Source organism: Leptopilina heterotoma, unplaced genomic scaffold, assembly GCF_015476425.1.
Source record: "Leptopilina heterotoma isolate Lh14 unplaced genomic scaffold, ASM1547642v1 Lhet_112, whole genome shotgun sequence".
Taxonomy (NCBI): domain Eukaryota; kingdom Metazoa; phylum Arthropoda; class Insecta; order Hymenoptera; family Figitidae; genus Leptopilina; species Leptopilina heterotoma.
In genome coordinates, this window is record NW_025110831.1 from 536,279 (window position 1) to 559,258 (window position 22,980).

A 22,980-nucleotide genomic window follows, 5' to 3' on the forward strand; every position below is an offset into this window, starting at 1 on the left:
AGAAATTTGATTGAAATTGTATTAAAAATTTTAAATAATTGAATTCTTTCGACGAATTTTAATTACATTTTTAAGAATGATTTACTTTTTGCGAAGAATTAACTTATTTCTGAATATTTATAAATTCTTGAATAGGAATTTTTTTTAAATTTCTAAAAATAAATCGACTTTCTATACAAAATATTGTTTTTTATGAAAATAACAATTGAATTTCTGCGAATAATTGTATTAAAAATGTTGAAAATAAATAAATTCTTTCGAGAAATCTTATTAAAATTGTATTAAAAATAGTTGAATTCTTCCCAAGAATTTTATTATTAATGAAAATAATTGAATCCCTTTGAAGAATTTTATTATTTATGAAGATAATTGAATTCTTTAGAAGAATTTTAATAAAATTATTAAGAAATGCACTTTTTGAGGAAATACATATTTATAATTGTATTAAAAATAATTGAAATTCTGCGATGAGTTTCATTTTTATGAAAATAATTGAATTCCTAACAAGAATTTTATTATTTATGATAATAATTGAATTATATTGAAAATTTTGAAAATAATTGAATTTTGGAGAAGAATTTGAATAATTTTTAAATTATCTTTCAATTATCTTTTTCAATTATTTTAAAAATAATAATTCTAAGATAATTGAAATTTTGAGGAGAATTTTTAAAAAAATTTTGAACATAATTGAATTTTTGCGAAGAATTTTATTTGAAAAGTAATTGAATTTCTGCAATAATTTGTAACTTCTCCAAAATTCAATTTTTTCCGGTGCTTTAATAAAAATTCCTGACTTTTCCCTGATTTTCCTGACCAATTCTACTTTCACTGAATGGAATAAAAATTCTTTCGTCTCAAAGAGTCTCGTCATTAATATTCTAAATAAACGAAAAAAAAAATAAACTCGTAAAATGAAATTCTAATCAACAATTTTTTAGAAAACATTCCTTGTTATTGCCTCTCTAGAGGAATTAACATTTTTCCAAAATTTGCCCCTCACGCTCCCGCTTTCGTCGAATAAATGGCACGAAACCCCAAAGTGATGCGCCAACAATTAAAACAATTCCAAGAACGGCAAAAATAGGCCCGAGTGTACCGATTCTCTCATAAATAGAATTAACAATTGGCGGACCAATAAGTTGTACAACGCCATTAACAAATAATGAAATACCATAGGAAGATGTTAATTTTTCCGTGCCAAGCATATCGGCCATAATCACCGCCGTAATACCAACATAAATACCCGAAGCTAAACCAAAAATACCACTGTAAATTGATAATATTGTGTAGCTTGTTGCCGATGGTAATATTGTTAATGAAATACCCGACACTAATAGACCGCCAACGAAATACCAATGTTTAGGCATTAAATTTTTATCGGACAATGCCGAACCGCCGATACGACCAATTAAATCAAATATTGAAACAATTGGCAATAATAGCATACCCTGATTTTTTGTATAATGTAAATCGTTCGCATAATTTGGCAGTAGAATCACAAAATTTGTATAGCTCAATGCATTTGTTGAGTTTGAGATCAATATTACTAAATAGAGTGGATCCCTGAGGAGGCTGAAGTCAAAAAATCTCGTCTCTGGCTCGGTTTTCACTTTTCCGGATGCTTTCTTCTCAGGTGATTTCCGGAATGTATTTGTTATTGCGTTCAATGTTAATGTTGATGCATGCTCTGGATGAAGGGCTGATAATGTACTTCCTGCAAAAAGGGAAAATATAATTCATTATATTATTGTTTATATTTTCAAAAATATTTAAATAATTCTTCGCAAGAATTCAATTATTTTCAATTAAATAATAACAATATTCGGAAGGATTCAATTATTTTTATAAATAGTCAAATTTTTTTTGCAAAAATTCAATTTTCAATCAAATTTAAATAAAATTTCATGAAAGAATTCAATTATTTTCTTAAATAATAATTGAATTATTTTTTATAAATAATAAAATTCATCAGAGAAATTTTACAATACAATTTTAATAAAATTTCATTAAAAAATGGCAAAAATTAAATTATTTTTTATAACTAATGAAATTCTTTTGAGGAATTCAATTATTTTCAATGAAATTTTAGTTAAATTCGTCGAAAAAATTTGCAAGAATTCAATTTTCTTAAATAGTAAAATCTTTGCAAAAATTCAAATATTTTCAATAAAAATTCACGAAAAAATAAAGTTTTTTTTTCTTAATTTGTTTTAAATTTTTCAAAAGAATTGAAATATTTTAAAAAATTTTAATAAATTCTTCGAAATAATTCAATTATTTTTATAAATAGTAAAATTCTTTGCAAAAATTCAATTATTTTTAAAACGATTTTTAAAAAAAATCCCATAGAAGAATTCAATTTTTTAAAAAAATTTTATTAAAATTCCATGAAAGAATTAAATTATATTTTTAAATATAGTAAAATCTTTGAAAAAATTTAAATACTTTCAATAAAATTCCATGAAAGAATTCAATTTATTTCTTAATTAGTTATAAAATTTTTCAAAACAATTTAATTATTTTTAAATAATTTAAGAAAATTATTCGCAAGAATTCAATTATTTTTAATAAAATTCATAAGAGGAATTCAGTAATTTTTACTTCAATTTTTAAAATTTCATGAAAAAATTCAGTTTCTCTTTAATTTTTAATAATATTTTTAAAAAAAATTCAATTATTTTCTAAAATTTTTATAAATTCTTCGAAACAATTCAATTATTTTTATAAGTAGTAAAGTTCATCTCAACAATTAAATTATTTTTTATAAATAATAAAATTCTTTCGAAGAATCACTTAGGTTTCAATACAATTTTAACAAATATTCAAAAAACAAAGGTTTAATTATAATTATTAATAGACACGATTATTTTAAAAAGTTTGAACGAAATTCTTTGTTTAATTCAATTATTTTCAAATTATTCAAAAAACTATATTATTTGCAGAAAAACTTGAAGAAATTCTTCAAAAGAATTTAATTATTTACAAAAACTCTTAAAAAATTATATAAAAATCAATTTCTTCTATAGAAAAGAATTGAAATCTTTCGAAAAATTTTGAAAATAATTGAATTCTTCCCAAGAATTTTATTATTAATGAAAATAATTTAATTCCTCCAAAGAATTTTATCAAAATTTGTTGAAAATAATCAAATTTAATTTATATTTTTAAAAATAATTGTCTTTTTTCGAGAAATTGTATTCAAATTGCATTGAAAAACAAATCAAAAACTAGACAAAATTGTAATTTTTTTTAAACACAAATTTAAAAAAATGGAAAATTTGTTAGAGTGAAAATTGTACAGAATATTCTAGTCACAATTACAATATTTAGTGGTATTTTAATGTGACAATTTTCACTTAATTTAATATTCATTTGCTTGAATTTCTATCTTGTCGAACTTTCATTTCAAAGAATTTCTATTTATCAGAATTTTTATTTTGCTGAAAACAAATTTTCATTTTTTACAAGTTTCCATTTGTCCAATTGTTTATATTGTCGATTTTTTCCTTTTGTAAGCGCGTTTAGATATTTAATTCAATAAATAAATAAATAAAAAAGAAATAAATAAATTTTTTAAAAATTTTCATTTTCTAAAAACAAATTTTTTTAGCTAAAGAATTAAATAACTGGAATGTGAAAAATCTGAAATATTTAACCGAGGAAGCACTTCTAATTAGAAAGAGATTTATAACGAATTTCGGATAATTTTTTTTAATGGATTCTTTTTAACGGATTTTAATGGATTCTCTTTAAATAACTAAAAAGAATTTCTTTTTTAAAAATTACCATGATAAGGTGTGCTGACATAATGAAACGATGATGAACTCGGCGATTTTGTTGGTGCACGCCTTCGTATTGTTCTTTCGGGTACAACATGTAATGCCGGTGTGCTATGCATTTGACCACTTATTTCCCTTGCACTTGGCGTTGGCATACTTATTTTTCTCATTCTCCCTTGGACTGGTGAATTTTTATAATTTTCAAGAGCAACACTCGAGGCACTCTTTGGAACAAATGGCGTTGCTGCATTAACTTTAATTTTTGAATTACTATTTATTGAATTATTAGCGGTGACAATTAAATGATTTTTCGTCTTATTAATATCATCATCATCTGGACTTGTCACTGTTATTGTGGTCCCAATATTATTTTCATCATCATTGTTTTCCTCTGCCTCCTCCTCAACAACATCTTCCTCATTATTTTCATTCTCTTCCGTTTCAACATCAACATTATCATTCACTTTCGCTGGGATCAAATGATTTTCCACTGGTTGATAGAGTAAACCAGCTGCCCATACGTTTAACATTATTGCACCCATTATCAGGACAGACCCTCTGGAAAAAAATTACGATATTATTTTTATTGCAATTTTTGTTATTATATCGGAAAAATCGGGGAAAAGTTAGGAAAAGTAAAATTTAACAAGGAAAAGTCAGAGAATTTTATCAAAAGTACTGGAAAAATATTCAATTTCTAGAATTCATAAGAAAATTCGGAACGCAAGAACCTTTAAGAAAAGAAAATATTCAATATTTAATTTTTATTCTTTCTATTTTTAAGAATAATTGAACTTTTCATATTTGAAATTGAATTTCTTTTAAATAATTTTGCGAATAATTTTATTTAAAAATTGAAAAATTAATTGTATTTTATAAAGGATGCTCTTTCAATTTTTATAAATAACTAGCAAATTCCATTTATTATTATTTTGTAAATTAAAAAATTTTCAAAAATAATCATCAATTTTTGAAATATTACGGATTCAAAATTTAAAGAATTCTTTTTTTAAGTACATAATATTAAATATTTTTGTTTATTATTATTATTCAAAAAATTTTAATAAAATTTGTCGCAAGAATTCCAATATTCGCATAGATAATAAAATTATTTAGAGCAATACAATTATTTTAAAAATTATTAATTGAATTCGATTATTTTCAATAATTTTAATATCAATTCAATTATTTTCAAAATTTTGATAAAATTATTTTTAAAAAATTATTATTTTCAGAATTTTTAATAAAATTTCTTCAAAAAATTCAATTATTTGCAAAAATTTAGATAAAATTCTTCGAAAGAATTCAATTATTTTTATGAATTGTAAAATCCGTCGCAAGAATTCAATTATTTTTCTAAATAATAAAATTTTTTCAGATATTCTATTATATTGAATACAAATTTAATAAAATTTTTAGGAAAAAATTTAATTATATTCAAGATAATTTTAATAAACTTTCTCTAATAGGTTCAATTATTTTTAAAAATTGTAATAAAATTTTTCTAAACAATTCATTTGTTCTCAAACGTTCTTAATAAAATTCTTTGTGAATTTCAATAATTATTTTCAAAATTTTCAATTAAAATTATTTTTAAAAATTATATTATTTTTACGAAATTTAATGATATTCTTTAAAAAAAAATGCAATTATTTACAAAAACTCTAATAAAATTATTTGAAAGAATTTAATTTTCTATGAATAATTTAAAAATATTTTAATAAAAAAATTATTAATTACAATTAATAATAAACACGATTATTTTAAAAACTTGAAAGAAATTCTTCATAAAATTCAATTACTTTCACAATTTTCAGTAAAAATTATTTTAAAAAAACTCCATTATTTTCAAGAAAATTGAAATAAATTCTTCAAAACAATTCAATTATTTTAAAGAATTTTAATAAAAATCATGTCAAGAATCAAATTATTTTCGAAAATAATTGAATTTTTTCGAGAAATTTTATTAAAATTGTATTGAAAATATTTCAATTCTCATAAAGAACTCAATTAAAATTTTTCCATTCAATTTTAATTTTTGCGAAGAATTTTATAAAATTTTTAAAAATAATTGAATTCTTTTGAGAAATTTTACCCAAATTTTTTAAAAATAATTGAATTTCAGACGAAAAATGTTATAATTATCATTTCTTTTAATTAAATGAATTCTTTCGAAAAATTTTATTACAATTTTTTTAAATAATTAAAGTTTGTCGAGAAATGTTATTAATTATAAAAATAATTGAAATCTCGGTAAGAATTTAAAATTGTAGTAAAAATAGGTGAATTCTTGTAAATAATTTTGCCAAAATTTTTTAAAGTAATTGTATTTCTGCAAAGAATTGTATCAAATTTGGATAAAAATAATAATAATAATAATAATAAAAATGAAATACAGCGTTTCGCTCGTAATTTTTGCGCTTCTAATTAATTAAATCAATTCTGTAATTTTTACTTCTTAAATTAGGAGTTACATATTAATTTTCAGAAAAAAACTTTAAGATAAATTGTTTATAAAAAAAATGAAAATTTAATTAATTTCTGATAAGATAATTAAAATTAATAATTTAATAATAATTTTGCGTCAAAAAAAAAATTTTTTTTTTTGCGCTTCTTATTTGTATAATTTAAAATGCAAATGAATATTCACCTGTATCCGTATTCTTGAAGTAGAAACCTGAGAAGAGGGGGAAGAATAATTGAACCTATGGCACTTCCAGAAATGCAGAGGCCATTTGCGAGGCCTCGTTTTTTTACAAAGTATGAGGTCACGATATAAACAGTCGGTGGAAAGGCCAAACCTGCGCCAGCACCAACGAGAACTCCATAACTAGTATCAAAAAATAAAACAAAAGGAAAATTAATTAATTAGCTGCTAATTAAAATTTATTTTCAATTAATTTTTCTCTTTTTGTCCTTTCAATTAATTGTTTTCCTTATGTATTTCTTTTTTTTTAAATGTAAACATAATTCTTTCAATGAAATAACAGAAAAAATAAAATTCATTGGAAAATAAAATTTGGAAATTAATTAATAAAAAAGAAATAAATAATAAAAATAGGACCAACCTGACGTAGAGAAATGTAACTGAATTGGCAAAATAGCTTAACATCATTCCCACTGCAGCGAAAGTTCCACCAATTAATGTGACTGTTCGATAGGAATACTTAACAGAAAGTATACTTGATAAAGGGCCTGAAAAAAGTTTAATATTAATAATAATATTGTCTAAAAATAATAATTAATTAATTTATTAAAGAATACAAAATACAAATATTTGAAGAAATATAATCAGCAAAATTCGTTAAAAATAAAAATTCGATGAAATGAAAATTCAAAAAAAAAAAGATAATTTTCTTTTCATAAAGAAATTTAAAAAAAAATAATAACGAGAGAAAATAAATTGCTATTTATCGATATTGTTGTTTAATTATAAAATATAAAAAGGAAAAAAAAATTTTTTGTTTCCTCACCTAATGAACTATAAAGAAAGTAACAAAGTGCTGGAATCCATGATGCTTCCGTTGGAGTTGTATTAAAAACTTCAAGATAAACGACAAATAAAACTCCAAATGATTTCACAGCGCCGGGAATTAAAAGATTTACCATTACCGCTGCCAGGAGTACAAACCAACCCCAACCGCCGTCCGGTGGCACCATTTCGCCCTCATTATTTCCATTTGCAACTGAAAATTCAAAACGAATAAGAAAAAAAAATTAGTAACATTCATAAATCCGAAAGTTTTATAAAAGAACAGGGTTGCAACAAAAAATTTTATTTTCTTTTTCCCTGATTTCCAGAAAAAATTTTCACTTTTTCCCTGACCCTGAAGAATAAAATTGTAAAATTATTCAAAAACATCAATAACTTCTTTTTTAAATAAATATTAATTTTTTATTATTATTATTTTTTTATTTATTTATTATTTATTAATATTAATTATTTTTTGATTTTATTATTATTTATTAATATTAATTATTTTTTAATTTTATTATTATTTATTATTTTTATTATTTATTACCTATTATTATTCTATAGGAATTAATAAGATTTTCAAATTCAAACCTTCACTATAAATTCAAATTTTCAAAGATTTTAATTTAACCCTTTTCAAAATTCAATTATTTAAAAAAAAAAAATCCACGGTATAACGCTTTTAATATTCATTTATATAATTTAAAATTTTAAGTGAAATTCATTTTTTAATCAATTTTTATTAGAAAATTTTATGAGAATTCAATTATTTAAATACAACAATAAATAATTTATTAAATAATTGAATATTTCTTAAAATTGAATTTTTATGAAGAATTTTATCAAAAAATTTTTAAAATAATTAAATTCTTTTGGTGAATTTAAAAAAAATTTTAAGAATAAATGCAATTTTCTATCATTTTATTTAAAATTGTACAACAAATAATTGAAATTCTGCGATAAGTTTTGTTATTTATAAAAAATAATTAAATTCTTGCAACGAATTTTTTTAAAAAAATTTTTAAAAATTTGTATTAGAAAAATTATTGAGAATTCAATTATTTAAATACAAAAATAAATAATTTATTAAATAATTAAATATTTCTTAAAATTGAATTTTTATATAGAATTTTACCAAAAATTTTTTTAAATAATTGAATTCTCTCGGTGAATTTAAAAAAAAATTTTAGGCATAAATGCAATTTTCTATCATTTTATTTAAAATTGTACAAAAAATGAGAATGTAATAATTGAAATTCTGCGATAACTTTTGTTATTATTATATAAAATAATTGAATTCTTGCAACGAATTCTATTAAAAATTTTTTTAAAGAATTGAATTCCTGTGAAGAATTTTATTTGTGAAAATAATTATTGAATTCCGGTGAAAAATATTATTATTTATGAAATAATGAATTTTTTGTGAAGAATTTTATTCAAATTTTTTTAAATAATTTTTTTTTTAATTTTCTGAATATTTTTGAATTCCTTTGAGAAACTTTATTTAAAAATTAAAAATAATTGAATTGGTGCGAAGAAATTTATAAAAAATTGATAAGTAATTGAATTCGTTTAAAAATTTTTATTGATATATTTTGTTTAAATAATTGAATTCTTTTGGAAAATTTTATTAAAATAGTAGATATTATAAAATTATAAATAATTAAAATAAGGAAAGAATTCATTTTTTTAAAAAGGAATGATAATTATATAACATTTTTAGTCAAAAATTCAATTATTTTCAAAAATGTTGATAAAATTTCTCGAAAGAATTCATTTTAAAAAAAAAATGATAATTATAACATTTTTTGTCAGAAATTCAATTATTTACAAAATAAATAATTCTGAAATATGTCATTTCAATTCCTTGAAAAAATCAATTATTTAAAAAAATTATTTTTTAATTCGTTGGAAGAATTCAATTATTTACAAAAATATTAGAATTTTTCACAGGGATTGAATTATTTTCAAATATTTTAATAAAATTTTTCAAAAGAAATGAATTATTTTAAATATACAATTTTAATTAAATTTTTTTGAAATAATTCAATAATGTTGTGAGTTCTAAAGATTACTAAAGAAACTTCTAAAGATTCAAAAACAGTAACTATAAAAAAATTACAAACATTAAAAATTTATTAAAATAGATAAATAATAACAATTTAACAATAACAATTCAAGAATTATTCTATTTTTTTAATTGTTTTTTTCTTTATTTGTTTTTTTTTTCTATTATTCAGGGCAGTTACATAAATATAAAAAAAACTTACTTCCTGCATTAAAAAAGAAATTGAAATGCTGTCTATATTTTCAGATCGTTATTGAATTAAAAATACTTGACCTATTTAATAAAAGAAAAAGTAATAAAAATTTTATTTTTTAATAAACAAATAAAAATATAAAGACTCAATGACCCGTAAAATGATGATGAATCTTTAAATAAAATGTTTCGCGCGTTTTATTTGATACATATTATAGATATATAGTTGTTAGTCATTTATATATAAATAATAGTTCAACGGACTAAAGAGGCATTTTCCATTAGTCCCCTTTTAAAATTGTCATATATATATATATATATATATAGAGAGAGAATAGAATGAAAGAAGGAGACATAATATGATTCATTCAGAGTTTGTGTGTTTGTATATACGCAAAGTCCTTGATTAATTTGATCTATCATATGAACAAAGAGCGGTTTCATGAACTCTAATTTAAAACTAACTCCCTTGCTCTAATTGGCGAGATCGTGGACTGTTAACTTGTTCCGAGACACATTTAAATTCACTTTAATTAAATGTATTTGTATGTGTGTCATAATAGAATTTTACTCTCTCAATTTTCAATTCGAAAAAAACAAACTTTTGCTATTTTTCTCATTTTGTTTACTGCAATATTTTTTCATTGTCATTTTTTTATTTTTATTCGAATTTAAATGAATTTATTCTATATTTTTTCTTTTTCTATTTTTGTTATTGTTTTTATTATTATTATTATTATTATTATTATTATTATTATTTGCTATTTTGTTTCCTAACTTTTTAATTAAATAATTTTTCTTTTTAAACGTTTTCAATTTTAGAATAATATACTGAAAATCATTGAATTCTTGAATTTATTAAAAAATTTGAAAATAATTGAATATTTATTTCAAAAATTTTATCAACATTTTTTACAATAATTGAATTCTTTCGAAAAAATGTCATTAAAATTGTATTAAAAATAATTTAATTCTTGGCAAGATTACTTTGAAAACAGTTATTTTTTCAATTCTTTATGAGAATTGAAATGTTTTCAATACAATTTTAATTCACAATTTATACAAATTTTTGCAATAATTTAATTATTTAAAAAAATTGTAATGAAATTCTTTGCAGAAATTAAATTACTTTGAAACATTTTGTTCAAATTCTTACCAAGATTTCAATTATTTTCATAATAAATAACATTTCTCGAAAGAATTCGATTATTTAGAAAAATTGTAATAAAATTTCACGAAAGAATTTAATTATTTAGAAAAATTTTAAAAAAATTTCTCGAATGAATACATTTATTAAAAAAAAAATGATAATTATAACATTTTTCGTCAGAAATTCAATTATTTTCAAAAAATTTTGGTAAAATTTCTTAAAAGAATTTAATTATTTTTAAAAATTTTATAAAATTCTTCGCAAAAATTAAAATTGAATGGAAAAATTTTAATTGAGTTCTTTATGAGAATTGAAATATTTTCAATACAATTTTAATGAAATTTATCGAAAAAATTCAATTATTTTCGAAAATAATTTGATTCTTGGCATGATTTTTATTAAAATGCTTTAGAATAATTGAATTGTTTTAAAGAATTTATTTCAATTTTCTTGAAAATAATGGAGTTTTTTTAAAATAATTTTTACTGAAAATTGTGAAAGTAATTGAATTTTATATGATGATTTTCTTTTAATTTTTTAAAATAATCGTGTTTATTATTAATTGTAGGTAATTAATAAATTTCCTATTAAAATATTTTTAAATTATTCATAGAGAATTAAATTCTTTCAAACAATTTTATTCGAGTTTTTGTAAATAATTACATTTTTTTAAAAGAATTTCATTAAATTTCGTAAAAATAATGTAATTTTTAAAAATAAATTTAATTGAAAATTTTGAAAATAATTGAAATGTACAAAGGTTTTTATTAAAAACTTTTGAGAACAATTGAATTGTTTAGAAGAATATTATTACAATTTATAAAAATAATTGAATTCTTAACAAGAATTTTATAAGAATTGTTGGAAATAATTGAATTTTTATTAAAACTCTTAAAAATAATTGAATTGGAAATAATTGAATTGTTTCGAAGAATTTTATCAGAATTGTTGAAAATAATTGAATTTAAATAATATTTTTAAAAATAATTGTATTCATTTAAGAAATTTTATTAAAATTGTATTGAAAATAATTGAATTCATACAAAACACTTTTATTATTTTTGAAAATAATTGAATTCCTTTGAAGAATTTTATTATTTATGTGAATATTTTAATTCTTGCGATGAATTTTCTTATTTATGAAATTAATTATTTAAATTCTTTCGGAGAATTTTACAATTTATAAAAATAATTCAATTGATACGAAGAATTTTTTTTGAATTTTTGCAAATAATTGAATTTTTTGAAGTAATTTTATTAAAAATTTTGAAAATAATGATTTTTTAAAAGAATTTCATCAAAATTGTCGAAAATAATTGAATTTAAATAATATTTTTAAAAAAATTGTATTCTTTTGAGAAATTTTATTAAAATTGTATTGAAAATAATTGAATTGCTCTAAAAAATATTATTATTTGTGAGAAAATGAAATTCTTGCGAAAAATTTTTTTATTTACTTTCCATTAATTTGATTTGTATATTTTCCATTTATTTTGATTATTATTTACTTGTTATTTGATTCTGATATTTTTCTCTTTTATTTGATTTTTTTATTAAGTTTTTTAATTTTATTCATTTTTTATCTTTATTTATTTATTGACCTCGTTTGATTTATTTACAGCAATAAATTTGCAAAAAAGTCTTTTTAAACAGTAGAAACTATATAATTAATTATTAATTAATAAATATTATTATTATTCAAAGTTAATTTTATATATAAAATAAAAAAATACATTAATATAGTAATAAATAAATAATAATAAGTAGTAATTAATTAATAAATAGTAGTTAATAATAATTTATCGATTTTATTAATTAGCTCATTTTTTATTTGTTTATTTATTTTTCTTTACAATTTATCAGTTGTATTCTCAAGTTTCTTTCTTCTTCACACTTCAATTTCAATAATAAAATTTTCACCTCTGTTTTCATGATTATTATTTTCATTATTATTATTGATATTGCTATTATTGTTGTTATTATTATTGTTGTTAATAATTTCGTCGTCATTGAAAAATTTGTCCTTGAAACAAAGAAAAAATAATCCCAAACTCCAAATGAGAATGTTCAAAAATGGATTTATAAAATAGAAAGCAAAATTCCATAAACATATTTTTAAGCCATGAAAAATTTCCGTCACAATATTTAATGTGATTATTCCAATGATGCAATAAATGATAGATTTCAAAATGAAAATTGCAATTTTTTTACAATATTCACGTTTGCTTGTTGGATAATTTGAATAATTTCCCTCTTCATTATTAGTCGAATGTTTTGAAGATAATACTTTTTTATATTCTCGTAGACAATCGGAACAAACATGAGGCATTTTTTTTTATGGTTTTTGTAGTTGAAATAGAAAATAAAAAAAACGTTAAAATTTTACATCACTGAAGAATTGGCTTTCAAAAAAATAAATTTTGATATTTTTTTTTCTGAGAAATCGAATTTTTGTGCTGCTCCATTTTTTATTTTTTTAGTTTTGCTAAAAAAAAATTAGAGAGAAATCAGTAGAATAATCAAAATTACATTATTTATATTTTTAAAAAGTAAAAACTTAAATTAAATTTTTAATTTTAATAATTTTATTATAATAATATAAATGAAAAAAAATTTTTTTTAATTTAAAATAATATAAATAATAATAAAATAATATTTCTTAATTACCGGGCAATGAAAAATTTTAAATGACGAGGGTTAAAAGTCCTTGTGTTTTTCTCATCAATACTTTTTAATTTCCGTTAGAATTTTATTTTTTTCTTCTTCATTTTATAAATTCCTTGCGTTAATTACATAATTAAGAAATGTCAAAGAAACAAATATTTTTTTTGTAGGAAAAAAGAAATTTATAATATCACATCTTATAAATTGCATATAATATTTTTTATAAACATATTTTTTTCACATAACTGTCAAGAATTATTTTCTATCCTCTTTATTTTATGATAAAAAAAAAGAAGAATGTTATTAGCGAAGCAATATAATTCTTAATATTATTACGTAATATAAATTTTTTAATTAAAATTACGTAATGACAGTTTTTTCTAATCATTTATAATCAAAGTTCCTGTAATAAAGTTACTATTCATTTAATAATTATAAAAAATGGTTTTTATTAAATTTTTATTTATTATTTCATTCATTTTTTATTATTGCTGCGCTTATGAAAATTTTATTATAATTTTTTATTTTTATTCTACTATTTGAATTACTAATTTACAATACAATTTTTATTCAAACTTTTATGATCAGAAAATTATTATTATTATTATCATTATTTGTAAATTAGCGTAAAAATTTTTTTTGATAAGAAAAGAACAAATTGTTCCACTCTAGTAATAGTTGAAATAAACCGGAGGGAACTAGAGAAAACGAGTATAACCTGCGAAATAAACTTGAATAATATTAAACATAATATTGGAAACTAGTTTTTCCCAAATAAATACAATTTTAATGTTGTTTTAATTGGACATTCAAATAATAATTAGTTGCAACTGTACGATTGTAAAATTTGTGAAACTGACAACAAACTGAACTGAATTTTTCAAAAAAAAAAAAAAAAAAATAGGTTTTTTTCTTTAATTAAAAATTGTTTAAAATGTAAATTAAAATTTTTTTTCAAATGGCCTAAAAACGCTTGTTTTTCATTTATTTTTCTATCGTCTGGGAATTTCTGTCAATCGGTATATAAATACACTTTTTAAATATATATTTTATACATATATCTCTATTTTTTATCATCGTCTCTTATCAAACTCGAGACGATTCTTCCTTTAATTTTCACGCACGAATAAAAAAATCATTTCTCTTCTCATTTTATTTTATTCAGATATATAAAAATTGTGTTGGAATAAATAAATGAATATTAATAAAAATTAATAAAAACAACATAAAAAATATTTATTTATAATATATAATGTAATGTTATATAATTATATAATATAATAATATATAATGTATAAAGAAATATTTCTGAAATATTAAAAATTTTTAAAAAACAATTTTAATTATTTTAAAAGTATTTTTAATATTTTAATAAATATTAAATATTTTATTATTAAAATATTAAAAATTTTAAATATTTTAATAATATTAAAAATACTTTTAAATTAATTAAAAGTATTTAAATTGTTTTTAAAGAAATATTACAAAATGTGAAAAAAATTCTTTGCGGAAAAGTAAAACAATTTGAAGAAAAGGAAAAAAGACGTTAAATAGTGAAAAGTAAGAGAAAGAGAGAGAAAAATGCTTAAATGTAAAATCTATAATTTAGACAAATTATTTATTAACTATAGACTACAATGTATGCTATATGCGCTTTTTATTATTCTCAATAATACTCTATAGGACGCTTTTCAGAAGCAATGCTTTAATTTTATGCCCTCGCGCATGTTTCTCATTGTATTATTACTGGACAAATCCATTTTAATTATAGAAATTCTATAAATGACGGCAATTGATTTATTTCTGCGATATTATAATTACTTCCGGTAAAACGAAAATTTCATACTAAATAAACATCTACTTAAAAAATATAAAATTTCAACAATGTAATTTTTTATGAATAATAAACATTTTTAAATAATAATAATAATAAAAATATTTATAGTAAATTATTACTATTATTATAATAGTAATTCTTATTTAATTTTCAAATATTAACGATTAAATAATAATTAATTTTTTTTTATTTTTATTTATTTCACGAACAGGTTGAAAGCTTTTAAATTCAGAAATTAAATAACAATAGTAATAATAGTAAAATAATAATAATAATAAGCAATAATAGTAGTAATAATAAAAAAAGTATCGCAATAAAAAATTTTTTGCATCGAGAAATATTTGCAAGTCAAGTAGAATTCGATCTTGAATGGATACAAGGTAAAGATAAAATAGGGGCGTGTTTTTGAAGATATTATATAACAATCACGTGAAATCTAATGCTTTTAAAAATTTTCTTCTTCATAAAAATACATACAAAAAATTTATTGAAAAAATTTATATAAAGAAAAATTAATTTTTACAAATATTCATTTTCGATCAAACTTTTTGAATATATTTTTGATTGAAAAGAATGTTAACAAATATTTTTTTTGTTTTTTAGATAAATAAACATGATTTTATGTTTATATATAATTAATTTTTTTATAAAAAAATGTCAAAAAAAAAAAATACCTAATTGTGGTAGACAAATAATTTATTTTAAAAAAATGTTCTGAATTATAAAGAAAAGAATAATTATAAGAAACAGTTTATTTATTAAATAAAAATAATAATTTTATAATTTATAATGAATTGAATAATAAGTTCTTAGATTTTCCTTTTTCTTTTGGTTTAGAAACGAGATAATTTTCACTGTCAGGATATATATTAAACAAAGACTTACTTTGTCTTTATATATAAATTATCGTCATGCGCTTTTATGACGTTATTTACTCTGACAGTGACAAATATTTTCCCGCCAGAGAGAAAAAAAAATTTCAAAGAGCTTAACTTTCTCGCGAAAATTGAAAGCAAAATTGAAAAATGTATTTATTTTTTTTTCGAATATCGTTATAGAAATTAATTAATTTTTCTTTTACAATAGTAAATTCATCTATAAAGATAAACTAAACGAGATTAAGTACAGTTATTATTTTTTTTATAGCAGAGAGAGATAATAATGTTCAAATAAAGAAATCACATCGACAAAAACCAATATTGAAATAAAGTATTATATATAACTACTTTTGACTGTCTTCCGACTTGATTAAATTTAGATTCCTTTTACTTTTTGAGGTAACTAAAAAAACACGTGCGGCAATACTATATTTTATTATGTGAGTCAACGTCCATTCACTTCTAACTATCAAAGACAGCGGGTCGCCATTTGTGATAAAAATACTTTGAAATAAACAGAAACTGTTCCTTAGAATATGGAAATTTTTAGTGGATTTTGGGTTTTCTTTATGGGTGTGAATTTGGTTTTCTTGTTTATAGTTTAGTGTTAACAACAATTATTGTCTGTAAAGTAACTACAACTGGTTCGGTTTTGTTAGACTATTGGAATCATCTTCTAATAGTACTTCCTTAAATCTGTAGAATCTTTGTAGATATTTTTCTTTTTGTAAAAGAAGTATAGCTTTAGGTAAGTTTTGTCATCTGAATATTGGTTCAATAAAATCCGGTGCAAATTTTGAAATACCGTATCTTCAGGCATCATTTTGATTCTGATTTTACTTCCGTTATTAATATCGATAGCACTTTGACCATTGTTGTTAAACGTCCGTCATTAGAATCGATACTAATTCGGCAAACGTTAATAGACGTCTGTTAGTACTATCAAATGACAATTCTGCTATTACTGATCCTCCTTGATACAAAAAATAGTATTCCTGCCGTTATTAGCAAACATCCGTTATTAAAATCAATACTAATTCGGCAAATATTAATAAACATCCGTTAGCACCATTAGATAACAATTCTGCTATTGTTGGTCTTTGCAGATTCCACAAAAACTGTCAATTCTTTCGTTGTTGACAAATTCTGCTATTGTTGGTCTTCGAAGATTCCACAAAAGCTACCAATTCATCCATTGTTGTCAAACATTGATAAATAAAATGGAGATTAATACCGCAAATGTCACTAACCATCCGTTAGAATAATTAGATAACAATTCTGCTATTATTGATCTTGATTTTCCTATCTTGATCTTTTCTTAGATTCCTTGGTCCAACTTTGACGTCATTAACATGGTCCACACAATTTCTGCCGGTTGGCAAATATCCGCAACTGAACATTAATGTCGCAAATGTTAATAAACAACTTACTGTTAGAACTATTATAGAAAAAAATTCTGCTATTGTGGGTTTTGTTAGATTCCACGGTCCAATTTTGACGTCATTAAGAAAATGGTCCACTTTACGGATGTTCATCCGTAACTAAAATGTAAACTATAATTCTGCAATTTTGAATAAACGTTCGTTAGTATACAGTATACCATTAGATAGTAATTAAAAATACGTTCAAAATACATTAGATAGTAATTCTAATAGTAGATCTTTGTATATATTCCGGAGAGATGATAGTAATTCTGACATTGTCATTAAACTTCCGAAACTACCGTGTATGAAAGGTTCTAATCCCGCAAGAGTTGATAAACATCCGTAACTATACTATGAATAATAATTCCGCCAATAAACTTTGTTCCTACATTCTCATCACATGAAGCAGTATTTATTTTAAGAACCACTACAGAATCGTCTTTAATGAAAACGACGGTCGTATGAAGATTTCTTTTCATTAAAAGTTGCCAGCTTTCGTACAGTTGACGTGACACTCGGGAACTGATAAAATAAATTATTACTCTCACTACGAAGCATAGAAATGAGATTTCCCTGCAGAATTTCTTTTTATTTTATGTATTGTAAGATCTTAGGAAGTTCATTGATTCTAATTTCAATTCCTGTTTTTGTTGTCTTGCAGCATCTAGAAAGGTCTAATGGTCCTAATTTCTTTCTGTATTGTACTATGTACAATATCTTGAAAGATTTTTTCTTGATTCTAATTTCAATTTGTTCGTTATTGTCCTGCAACATCTAAAGAGGTGCATCGATTCTAATTTCTATTTGTTTATGTTGGAACATTTTAAGAAATTCATTGATTCTGCTCCTTTTGTTTCTTGTATCGCAACATCTTAGGAAGTTGAGTCTAATTCCTATTTTCGTTTTGAAGCATCTAAAAATGCCTTTTGGTTCTAATTTCTTTGTTCCTTGTATAGCAACATCTATTGCAGCATCTAAAAATGTTTTTTGATTCTAATTTCAATTTTTGTTCTACTGCAGCATCTTATGAAGTCTATTGATTCTAATTTCTATTTGCTTCTTGTATTGCAGTACCTAAAGAAGTCGACTGACTCTAATTTCTACTTTTATTTTTTGTCCTCCATCATCTGAAGAAGTCGACTCTAATTCCTATTTTTATTTGTCGTCTTGCAAAGTCTAAACACGTCCATTGGATTTCTAACTATTTTAATTTGAATTCCTATAAATCTGCCTCATTATCTCATCTAAAGAAGTCTATTAAAGTGTATTCTGTACTCAGAACCACAATTCCCACATTATCTTCTAAACAAATATCCGTAAAACCCACTTCACTTTTACAGTTCCCTATTACATGGAAAATAATCTAACAAATTTCGTATACAGAAGTGTAAATCTAATTATAATATTGCGTAATAGCAAACAACACGAACTTAGATTGTAAATTCTCAAAGAAATCTGAAGCATATTCTTATCTCCTAATAAAGGTTATTACCCTTCGTGCCACCAATCTTCGTGCCTACCAATATTTGAGTAACACACTCCGAATTATATAAAGAAAAACTAACATATAGTATTTGTCATATCAAGATTAGTTATTCCTATAATAAATCTTCCGCTTCAACCAAAAGCCTATTCGAAACTTTTAAGCACTTTTCGGATTTTTCTTCCAGTTTGAATCCTTCCACATACTAAAACTACAGAATCAAAACTTAAAGTTTGTATCTTTTCTTTCTTCTTTCTTTTGTTTAAATGATCTCTGGTCCCTTTGGTGGGACAAAACGAAAGTTTGTAATTCAAAAATAAAAATTCTAATATTAAAAAGAAGTGCATCAGACATATAATTTAAAGAATAATATTCACAACTCACTCTTTTGATTACGATGAAAATTCTTGCCTCCATTGGATGAATTCTTGACGATTAATTTGTACTCCCCTTTTCTATCTCTATCGCTCTTGAACTTGATGTTGATTCCATTATCGTGATCTTTATCCTGATGCTGCATGTTACCCAAGTAAATATCTATAGCCTCAGGCTATCTTTCAACGAAAGAAAATAAAAAAAAACAAAAATCACTTTTTTTTATCCTCTATTGCACGGCAGCAATCCGGTACAACGATCTTCGTATACCGTTTTTCTTTATCGCGCACACTGCATTCCAGAGTAAATAAAAAAGAAATTAATAAAAAAAAAAATAATGTTGATGAAGAATGCTACAAGTTATTTGACAGAGAAACAAGGAAACAAATAAAAAATAATAATAAAATAAAATATGTAGAAATTATAATCGACTAGATGTTTCTTCTTCTTTCTCTTTCTCTTTCTTTCTCCTCTAGATGTGTCAATGTTGGAAATATTTAAATTCGGAAGTTATTTCTTCCTCGTTTCCACTTTCTGACGATTGCATAGATTCCAATGTTCCACTGCCTGTGGATGAACTTCTCCAATGAGAAGTGCTCCCAATATCCCCTTGGTCAACTGATTTCTGTGATCCGTACATAGACCTTTTTGCAGTTAACAAATCCGTTTTACAGTAGAGGATTTTTTCTCTCTCACTCTCGGTTTCTTTTTTGGGAGGAACAAATTTTATTCTCTCGCCGAGCGTCAATCTGGGAACAAAAGAAAATTAATATTATTTGTCAATTTTTTTTTTCCAAATAATTTTTAGAAAATAAATAAATATTTGTGACGCGCTCCCAAGAAAGGTACCTAAGAAGCAAATTTCTATTTTTTTACTTAAAAAGTGATAAACAAAACCTAACATTTTTTGCTTCTTAGGTACCTTTCTTAGGAACGAATTACATTTATTTATTTATAAATAAATATTATTCTTTGCATTTTTTACAAAAAAAGTAATTTTTAATCGCGACAAGAATATTATTAGAAAATTCCAAGAAAATATTTCTGCAAAATATTCCAGGAGTATTTGACAAAAATATTCCACAGTAATTTTTTTTAACGGTATTTTATAAGAAATACCCTAGTAATATTTCTACAATCATTGATAAGAATATTCTTTATAATATATTAAAAAAAAATATTCCAATAGCATTTTTAAAAGTATTATTCCAATAATATTCATGAAAAAAATATTCCAATCATATTTACGAAAAATATATTTCAAATAATATTTTTACAAAATATTTTTTTAGAATATTCGTAAAATATATTTGATAAATAAGTTTCAATGTTTAAAAAAATCGATATTCAATTTTAAAGAAAGAAATTACGAGAATATTCCTGAAATATTTATTATAAAGATATTTCCGAAAGAAATTGGTATTTATTTAAATAAAGATATTAACGATTATTTGTGACAATATTCCTAAATAATATTTAGAAAAATATTCCAAGAATATTTAGAAAGATATTTCTGTAATATTTAAAAAATTTTAAAGTTATATCCATAAAAATGTAACAGTAGTATTTCTAAAATCTTCAAGTAATATTCATAAAAATATACAAATAATATTTAGAAAAATGTACACAAAAATATTCCAGTAATATTTCTAAAATCTTCAAGTAATATTCATAAAAATATACAAATAGTATTTAGAAAAATGTACACAAAAATATTCCAGTAATATTTAGAGAAATATTTCTGTAATATTTATAAAATATTCAAGTAATATCCATAAAAAATATTCCATTATAATATTTTTGAAAAATATTCGCCTGATATTTTTATAAAAATGGGTAGAAAAACATTCCTGTAATATTTCTAAAATCTTCAATTAATATTCTTGGAAATATTCCAGTAATATCTAGAGAAATATTTCAGGAATATTTTTGTAAAATATTTAGAAAAATAGTCGAGTAATATTCAGAAAAAAATGATGCAGTAATATTTCTAAAAAATATTCAAGTAATATTCATAAAAATATTCCATTAATATTAATGAAATATTCCTGTAATATTCGTGAAATCTTCAAGTAATATAATAAATTAAATAAATTAAATTCTAAATATTCCAGTAATATTTAGAAAATTTTTCAAGTAATATCCATACAAAAAATATTCAACTAATATTTATTTAAAATGTACGTTTTAATAGGTATTTATAAAAATATGCAGAAAAATATTCCATTAATAAATTTATAAAATCTTTAAGTAATATTCAAAAAAACATTCCAGTAGTATTTTGCAACTATTATCATAATATTTTTTCAATTTTTTTTTTTTTTAATATTCTAAAGGTAATATTTTTAACAAATTTTTTAATAAAATATGGAATATTTTAATAAAAATATTGCAAAAACACTAAAGTAAACGTTTACAAATAAACAAAAGTAGTAAAAATGAACATTAGTAAGAATAATTTCTAATTATTTTAATAATAGTGATAAAAAAATAATTTTTAAGTTAACATTTATAAAAATAATATAAATAATAATAAAAACTAGATTACAAAAAATAAGTAAACTAATAAAGGAAAAGCATGATAATAAAATCGAGATGAAGGAGCATAAACGCGTTAATAAATAAAAGTAGATAATAAAAATAAATTAATACAAAAATAACGGAGTAAAAATTAAAATTTTTAAAAAATACAAAAAAATTTAATCAAGTTATGAAATATTTAAATCTCCCGCTTTCATTTTGGAATCTTTAGGGGTAACAAATCAGAAATTGAATCGTTTTTTTCATAAATTTCCTCCATTTGCTTGTTGAAATTTACCTCAGCAATTTTTTTTTGGCTCTCTGCCAAAAATTTCTCTCTTTTTTTTTTGTCTTTGCACTTTCATTTTTTTGTAACTTTAATATTGAATTTCAATAATATAATAAAAATAAGATTTTTAATTATTTTCTATTTGCCTTCTTTCGTTTCTTTTATTTCTTTCAAAAAAAAAAAGTCAGTAGAATAAAAAGAAGGTACTCACCGTTTTATTTTTGAAAAATTCCACACATTGTTGCGCGTTGCACACTTTATATATATATAAATATAAAAAAAAATTGACAATCGTTTTTCAGTAAATTTTTTTCTTTTTTGAAATATTTATTGTACGATTGTTGTATATATGTATATACAATACTTTAAATTATTTCAGTCGGGAATTAATCATCGATCAGCTGTTTGTGCGAACACTGTATGAGTATATATATATATATTTGTATGTAACGTTGGCGATTTCTCTTTTTATGGTATAATTGAAAAATTTGTGAATATACCCTTGTTTTATTTTCTCTTTTGTGTGTTTGTGTTTTTTTTTAATAATTCACTATATTTTTATATTGAAAGAGGCACTCGAAGTTTGTAAGTATTATAGAAGAATGAAATTTACAAAGACTAGAATTAGAAATTAGAGCACTGTGAAGTGAAAAAAGTGAAAAATATTGTGTGAATTTTTATTTGAAAATATAAAAAGTCACATTTACAAACATGTTTGCTTGAGCGTCGCGCACGAACTGATTTTTGAGAGTCGATCAGCTGTGACAATGAAAGAGAGGCGTCGGTGGCGTGCGACTAGCATTTCTCTCTCTTTTTCTCTCCCCACTTTTTCTCTCCTTCTCA

General features: G+C 21.7%; 1 protein-coding gene across 1 annotated transcript; it reads right to left on the reverse strand.

Moving 5' to 3' along the window:
* Positions 1-737: 737 nt before the first annotated feature.
* Positions 738-22,905, reverse strand: LOC122504995 (monocarboxylate transporter 9). Its single transcript, XM_043616391.1, has 7 exons — positions 22,349-22,905; positions 19,338-20,077; positions 7,256-7,468; positions 6,851-6,977; positions 6,433-6,612; positions 3,790-4,340; positions 738-1,717 (listed from the first exon to the last, which is right to left on the reverse strand). The coding sequence occupies exons 2-7, from the start codon at positions 19,471-19,473 to the stop codon at positions 975-977; spliced, it is 1,950 nt and encodes a 649-aa protein (XP_043472326.1). The 5' UTR covers positions 19,474-20,077; positions 22,349-22,905; the 3' UTR covers positions 738-974.
* Positions 22,906-22,980: the final 75 nt, after the last annotated feature.